Source organism: Hippocampus comes, unplaced genomic scaffold (genome assembly GCF_001891065.2).
Source record: "Hippocampus comes isolate QL1 unplaced genomic scaffold, H_comes_QL1_v1.1 scaffold14, whole genome shotgun sequence".
In the NCBI taxonomy this organism is placed as follows: Eukaryota; Metazoa; Chordata; class Actinopteri; order Syngnathiformes; family Syngnathidae; genus Hippocampus; species Hippocampus comes.
This window is the reverse complement of record NW_017805839.1, coordinates 694,527-702,734: the sequence shown is the minus strand read 5'-3', so window position 1 is coordinate 702,734 and position 8,208 is coordinate 694,527. Positions and strand designations below refer to the sequence as shown.

Genomic DNA, 8,208 nt, shown 5'->3' with positions numbered 1-8,208 from the left:
CTGCTGCCTGCCAAGGAGAAAAAAAAAAAAAAAAACAAAAAAAAAACATACATGCTATTGAAAAAGGTGGTAACCGCTTTGATTGTGTAAAAAATGCATCATGTTTTTTTAAAATCTGGTTTTGCTCTTTTTATTCTATTCTTATCTTATTCAGTGCTAATAAAAATATGTGTGGGTAGCTTAGTGATATACTATACACAGGAAATAATGAATTATGTAACTATAAAAGGTTGAAACCATTATCTTGGAGTTCACAAAGTGTCCTGATGTGGTTCTTGAGCAGAGATTGTACCTTGAGGCTTCCCCTCAAATGGACTTCCACTAGACCTACAAGGAACCTTAGTTTAACCTTTTGACTCATCTAGAAAGAAGTCTCATCACTATTTAGTGTCTTTCCTAGGCTTGGGCAAGTGGACAGTACCATTTAAAATCCCAAAAATAATTGGCTGATTATGGATGGATAAAAATTGCGCACCTTTGCTACTTGTTTCGCAGCTCTCATCGGAACAGCCGTGCTTCTGAATGACTCCATCAAGGTCTGCTATGGTCCGCTCGTGTAAGCCAAGTCGCGCCAGGCAGGCTGCCCGCTGGCGAAGATACCGCAGTCGCTGTTTGTCTGCTGCTTGTATCGCCACTGTCAGGAGAGGAAGGGCCCGATCCCAGCTTCCGTCTGAAGATGCGCTGCTGGCATCCTGTGCTGCTGCCTGCCAAGGAAAAAGAAAAAATATATATATGTTATAAACATGCTATTGAAAAAAAGTGGTAACCGCTTTGAGTTGTGTAAAAAATGCATCATGTTTTTTTTAAATCTGGTTTTGCTCTTCTTATTCTATTCTTATCTTATTCGGTGCTAATAAAAACATGTGTGGGTAGCTTAGTGATATATTATACAGGAAATAATGAATTATGTAACTATAAAAGGTTGAAACCATTATCTTGGAGTTCACAAAGTGTCCTGATGTGGTTCTTGAGCAGAGATTGTACCTTGAGGCTTCCCCTCAAATGGACTTCCACTAGCCCTACAAGGAACCTTAGTTTAACCTTTTGACTCATAGAAATAAGTCTCATCACTATTTAGTGTCTTTCCTAGGCTTGGGCAAGTGGACAGTACCATTTAAAATCCCAAAAATAATTGGCTGATTATGGATGGATAAAAATTGCGCACCTTTGCTACTTGTTTCCTCTGATGGGCTGGGATCAGAGCCAACAAGAAGTCCAGACATGAAGGTTCTTTCTCGGCGAGCTTGCAGAGTCTACGGGCTGCACCGCAGTAGTTGTGCTGCCAAGCCTCCAGTACACCTGCCCTGGCTTGGGCCGCAGCATCTCTTGGCTCCTGGGTAAACACTTGGCTAAGGTAGGCACCTGCCGTCTTCACTTCACCTGAAGCAGATTGGACCATACAAGCAAGTACATGAACATCAGTGCAAACCTACGCAGAAGATTTCAAGTGAAGCCATTCGTGCGTATTCAATCAGCAAAGATTGACTGAGAATCACCTTTGGCTAAAAGTATGTCAACACAAAGGAGATGCCATCTGGGCGCTGCGCAGTCAGTCCTTTTCAGAGCAGCGCAGACGATGGAAGCCTCCCTGAGCCGATCCTCGTGGCAGGGAGCAGCGTCGGCGACCAGGATGTCTGACAGGCTGCTCCTGCAGAACTCATGCAGCCAATCACAGACCAACTTGCGCGTCCGGTCCTTGAGTGACAGAAGGTCCTTGGTGACCTCGTCAGTGTTTATCTGCAGTGCCCCCAGGATGTCATGAATGCATTCCTGCAGTAGGAAAAAAAATAGTGTTTTGCTTTATGGTTGGATGGAATCTAAATTTTAGGGGACAAAGGCAATATGTAAAATACACGTGTGGCTCGAGAAATTACAAAATGGTAGAAATCTTCATTTATTTCCGGAATTCAATTTCGGTATCGTGTAGAGTTGCTCAAGTCTGAGCAGAGTAGGGCACGGGGGATTCATCCGGCTCGCCCACAGTCCCTAACCGGCCCTCACGCTGACCATGAACTCAAAAGTAAAATGAAAAAAAAAAAAAAATGCTGTGCTTTTATTTTGAAAGTTGCGCTTTTATTTGATGTGAACAAGTAGACGCTATTACAAGTGTGGTCGGGAGCAATTCTACCACTTGTGTCTACAGCTTGCCAACTTAGCAACACTTTCATTATATTTATCCATTTTTCTGCCCTCTCTAGCGATGTCTGAGTTGTACCTTTTGCTGGTTGAGCAGAAGGTATGTGAAACCTCTTCCACAGAGTGCTTGAACATGTTTGGGGTGCTCCTTGAGAATGGCACTGAAATCAAAGATGGCTGTCTTTCTTTGGCCGAGCACAGCATAGCACCTCGCTCTCTCCAGCAAGGAGTCTGCCGCCTCGCCACCTGCGAACGTTTGAAAATGACTTGGTTCCTGCTCAGACCTTCTTTTTTTTTCTTTCTTTCTTTGTTTTTTTTTTTATTTGTTTTTTTACCAGCGATGATGATGGCGATGGAGAGGTAGCCCACAGCCTCCCTGATGGCACTCTCCTCTGTCGCGCACTCGAGGATGCGTTTGGCAGCGGAGTGGCAGCGCGCCTGAAGCAGTGCCCGGTCCTTCTGCTTGGCGAATGCCAACAAGGGGCGCAAGCAGCTGGTGTCCCCACATTGAATGAGCTTTTTTAACAGCTGTAAAATCGGGGCAGGTGGATTGATAAGGGAGGGGGGTGGGATTAAATAAATCCTCATTCAATGGAAATTACAAGAATATATAAGTACGGTAATAAATATGACTGAGTGGAAAGAATATTGAATTTTGCCTTGTCACGAGCCAAACTACCTGGTAACATCAGTTCAACCAAAATTTTAATTCTACAGTAAGCCCCTGTGAATAAAAAGCAATACAATGAAGAGTGAATAATCAGTACTGTAATTGGTAGGTGGCCTGTTTTTTATTTCATCATATTACAGAATGGCTGTTCTTTTGCTGTGTTCCTTCGGCAAAGGCCTACAAGTAAAATAAATCAATTTAGTCTTTTTCAAACAATGTAAGACCCTAAGTGCATTGAGCTTTATTTGGACTGCTGCCACATGTGACAGCAATAAATAAGCACATGTTGACCAACAAAATACAAAAGGGAAAAATGCGTAAGAGAAAAGGCAACATGTTTCAAGATTCTCTACCTGATTGGTGTCATAAAGAAAGCCCCTGTGCAGCTGCAGCAGTATGAGTCGGACCAGGACGGGTGCCTGAGGAGCGCTAGGCCCGATGGAAAGCAGCAGCAAGCGATATGCCTCTTCCACTCGTCCCAGCTGGTACAGGGCGTCTGCTGCTAAGATCTGAGGCCCATCGGCGCCTGGTTGGAGCTCCATGAGCAACACAGCAAGGGAGTGAACACCGGCAGGAGATCTGATGTCAGAAGGACAGAAAGGTTCACGATCGAAAGCGATTTGAAACTGGATTGCAACTAGATCGAATTACGCTCAAACAGCTTGGAAATGTAATGTTGGCATTTACAGCGGTGCAATGTAACAAAGTACAAAACGTTTGTTACCGTACTTAAGTAGATTTTTCATCTATCCGTCTATATAAGTCACAAAGAATTAACATACATACAGTAAAAATAAACCAATACATAAATATCGAAAGCTTTTATTTTCCAACCAATTGATTTTCACTGTACTTTCTACTTCTTACTTAATCAAAAAAGACCTTTTTTTCAATCTCTATGGATGGCAACAGAGAGGAATCTTCTGGTGTTCAAAACATCTCCATTTAATCTGAAAAAAATATAAAACTAAAAAAGATAGGTAAGGTGTACTTTTCAAATTGTTGTTAACTAATATGGCATTTTGTGATCGTAGTTCACAATGTCAGCAAAGCTATGGTAATGTTTTGATCGCATTTAAGCTTGCTACTGGCCAAGCTAACTAGCTAGCTAACTAGCTAGCTTTTTCTTCTGAATACAAGCACTAAGTAAGGGAACTATTTTGTGTATCGATAACCCTGTGTGACCAGAGGTTTGGCTTCTTGAATTAAGAAACCCATTATTGGTCTCACAATGGAGAAATTCCCAATTTACATCAGCAAAATTATGAAAGGGAGAAAGTAGAAGACAAAAATCTTCTCAAAACAGTTTTGTTTTGCTGGTGACACCAGCAAGCCCAGTACGAAAATACAACAAATCTGTGCTGGTCTATGTTTTGCTTTTTTTCTTTTAGTGATATCAAACAGGTAGACCAGTATAATTGACAGTTAAAAAAATAAAAAATAAAAGTACCTTTTTTGCCTTTTAGAGTCTACAGCTTTTTACATTAGCGGGGAGTGTGAGTACTTATGCCCACTGTGGACATTGATAGAGAATGTACCGTAGGTTTTGAATGTACATGAGACCCATAATACCCTGCTTTGTGCTCGTTTGGCTTTGATGCAGCATTCAGCTGACCCTCATCCTGGGATTGCTGCGAGTTTTCACATAAGGACCAGTGATGCCCTCCGGCCCCCTCCAGCATGACCCGGCCCTGCTCCAGAAGAACAGTCAAGAGTAGTCCCCGCAGGTTCCACGGCACCAGACAGCGAACGGTCAACGCCGTCTCCTGCGGGTGCAACCTGCTGGCTGTCACATAGTCGAGTGCTGTGAGATAGTTGAAGCCGCCGGTCATGCGCAGAAGCCCCCTGCCACAGAGTGCCCGCACACAGCTGGGTGGGTGCGGGGTGGTGTGCTCGATCACAGCCTGGAAGTCCTCTAGAGCCCCCTTGTGGTCATCCGTGAGAAGTCGCGCATAGCCACAGAGAACTTGCACAGTATTCTGATAGCTATGCTGATCTTTGGCAGCAGCCAGTTGGCGACAGATAGAGAGAGCTTCCTTATGCTCCCCGCTGAGAAGAAGACATTCGGCCAATCGCACCCGCAGCTCTCGTTCTCCACCGTCAGGGTGCAAATGGCAAAGGGTTTGTAACTGAGAGATCACAGGGTCCAGAAGTTCCACTCCCTCTGGGGACCTCAAGTCTGTTCGGGCGAGGACCACCTCCCGGAACGCAGACAGACCCCTTTCAGCCTGCTGACGAAGGTGTTTGCGAGCAGCCCCTCCCGTGCCCAGATCAGTGAAGAGCCTTTGGAAGTGTATTCGGGCGCAAGCGGGGTGAATGTCAAAGGCTTGGCCCAGATCCACACAGGCCTCGGCAACCCGGCCACCCGCCGAGAGGAAAGCGGCTGCTCGGCCGGTTAAGATCCTCGCTCGCCTTTCGGGTGTGTCGTGGGAAATCTGCAAAATAGCTGAATACATATCAGCACTCTCGCTGAAGCGACCTGTGAAAAACAAATGCGCCGCCTGGAGCTCCTGCACATGCTTGTCACCAGGTGAAAGCTCCAACAAGAACTCCAGCAGTGGAGAAGCAGCCTCAACATTCAACTGTTCATTGTCTTTCTTGGTCACTTCACATTCACTATCCGGCATGAAGGACGGATGCCAGTGATGCATTTGCTCTGTAAAGGCCTTTATTATTTGCGGTATTTGAGAAGCTTGTCTGCTCTTGACGAGTTTGACGGTTTCACATTTGTTGCTCTTGTACGAGTTCAGATAAATCTTCAGACCTTTGACTTGGCGGGGCTCTGACAACAAGCAGGCCAAGGCGCGGGTTATCTCCAGCGCCACGCAACAAATGTCACCTGGATTTGGCTTTTGTTTCCCCTCAAGCAGAGAAGTACAGCGAGCAAAAATCTCCTCACAGCCGTGCCCGCCACTTTGAAGCAGGGACTCCATTTTGAAAATGGTGGCCGATAGATTATTTGGGCAGAGCGTGGACAGAAAGACAGCGACCAAACCTTGGCTGAGACCTTCGGCAGGCTGGATCTCCTGGTGATGGTCAAGCCAACTTTCTAGGGTTGAGATGACTCTCTGGAGGTCGGACAATTCCATTTTGCGCATATGGGACACGGTTGTTGATGCGTGAGTACTGAACGCTGACATGTAGAGGGAAGTAGCCCGCACCAGTTCGCCGGCCTTGAGCAACTTGTCTGCGTCCTCACACAGAACTGAAACCTTCACGCTGGGTCTCACCAGGGCTGTCATTATTATTATCTTCTACTGGTTGCACACCAACACGAACGACACCTGCCAACACAAAAGTTAAGATTTAAATTTCATTGATCTTACTCGTAGAAAACATCAAATGTTATGGAAGGATAAAATGTCACTAATAACCCCACACAGCATGATTTATATAACATATGTCAAAACAATGATCATCCACGTTCACACCTTGGGACAATTTAGAGGGTTCAATCTGCCTGCCATACATGTTTTTGGAAATTGGGAGGAAATAAGAGTAAATGCACGCAGGCCCAGGGAGAACATGCAAATGCCACACAGGGAGGCCGGAGCCTGGATCGAACCCACTACCTCTGCAGTGTGAGGTCAACGCACTAACCACTGGAGCACCTGGCCGCCTCAAAAGTCTCTCTCTCTCTCAAAAGTCTCTCTCTCTCTCTCTCTCTCTCTCTCTCTCTCTCTCTCTCTCTCTCTCTCTCTCTCCTCTACTATATAAATATATATATATATGAAGAAATAGTACTACTTAATGGTTAAATTAAGCATTATTGCAATAAAAGGTGAAATAAAAAGCTTACTTAAATGTTTGAAAATACTTGAAAATACATTACGATTGACTAAAAGGTTAAATACAACCGAACTGTGCTTAAAAAAAAAGGTTTTTGTATTTTACTCAGTGATTCTTTTGTGTACCGCCACTGATACTCATAACAAACTTTGACAAACACCGGACAAATTGGCCAAGAGATGTGTAACTCCCTTGGTTGTGTTTTTTGTTTGTTTGGTTGTTTTTTTTTTTAAACACCTACCGTACCTGGATTTCTTCCCCAAGTAACACGAGCTTTCAATATCCAAGAGCAGACCGACCAAAACTTGCAGAATCCCAGACTTATTCAATATATTCGAAAACAATAAACAATACCTGCGCGGATAAATACGGCCGGTGTGAGTTCAAGTCTTGTCCCAGGGCTCCAGGGAACACACGACATGGGCCCCATTTGCAATACGTAATTCAATAGTGCTCGGCTCAGCGTTGCCACGACAACTCAACATGGCCGTCGAGCAACACAAGTTGCAAATGTTAGCACAGAGACAAAGGCATGAAAATATAGCCCAACGCCTCCGAAGTTTGTTGTCTCCCTCCTTCCGTTTGAGACTTACCAGCGCGTGAGCTGTGGTCCTCTTGAGCTCTGGTTGTTGCCGTGGCAACCGTACACGACAACTTTGCCTGAACACCATTTCGCGGCTCATTGATGGCACTCTGTTCGATTCATCAACTTTTTTTTAAAATTTATTTCAAACTTTTTTATCCACTAATACATACAACAAAGACCGACATAGAATATCACGGTGAACTACTAAAAATGAATCCCTCAGGAATAATGTAAAAAAATGTTTAAGTTGTGATCCGACATACGGCGTTACCATCATTGCAACTGCGCATGCTCACAAGGTGACGCAATTGATTGCTACTTTCGACCGCTCACTTTTGACAATGCTTGAGCCACGGCTTCCTCCACGTCGCTTTGGAGATACCGACACACAAGCGATGGCAAGGAACTTCTCGTCAAAATACCTTCATCGTACCCATCAGCTGTGCCTTTAGCTGCATGCTCGGTCATAGTTTGGATGACTTTATGTTTACTGCTTCTTCTTTCATTTTTGGGCTGATTCTGTATACAGTACTTCAAATTGCAAGCCAACGTTAAATCGCGCATATCTGCGGCGACTGATGGAATATATATGTGTATGTCAGTGGCGGATGCTGGTCTGTCAAGGAGGGGAAGCTCAATTTCGGCCTACATCATAAAATGTGTCCGTTTGTTTATATGTGAATTCTACTCTCCGTTCGTTTTCAAAAAAAAATGAGAAGGTTGCCTTCACCATAATATTGGTGATTGGCTCATTTCGCTGTCAATCAAAATGAGATTCAGCCTCAGCGAGATCATCCAATCATGATGAAGAATAGCTGAGCTTCTGCACGCCCACTGTCCATAGACTCCGAGAGGCGCTATGCGTCCGATGGGCGGGACAAAACCAGCATTTATCCAATGACTCGTCTCGTTTCAATGCATTGGGACCAAACAACCAAACGACTCTCGACGCCCAGCGTCCGCTCGGTCGACGCTCAGCGTCCACACAGTTTAAGCACTAGTGATGGGAATTCCGGCCGTTTTTACA

At 44.8% G+C, this 8,208-nt stretch overlaps 1 protein-coding gene across 1 annotated transcript in view; it reads right to left on the bottom strand.

Moving 5' to 3' along the window:
* Positions 1-6,257, bottom strand: part of ttc34 (tetratricopeptide repeat domain 34) — a 7,045-nt gene extending 788 nt beyond the window's left edge. The window contains exons 1-7 of the mRNA XM_019887915.1: positions 4,379-6,257; positions 3,160-3,385; positions 2,472-2,664; positions 2,216-2,382; positions 1,497-1,770; positions 1,166-1,380; positions 476-704 (exon numbers count right to left, since the gene is read on the bottom strand). Of these exons, the coding sequence (XP_019743474.1) occupies positions 476-704; positions 1,166-1,380; positions 1,497-1,770; positions 2,216-2,382; positions 2,472-2,664; positions 3,160-3,385; positions 4,379-6,048 (2,974 nt within the window). The 5' untranslated portion in view covers positions 6,049-6,257. The remainder of the gene's footprint in view (positions 1-475; positions 705-1,165; positions 1,381-1,496; positions 1,771-2,215; positions 2,383-2,471; positions 2,665-3,159; positions 3,386-4,378) is intronic.
* Between the last annotated feature and the right edge of the window lie 1,951 nt (positions 6,258-8,208).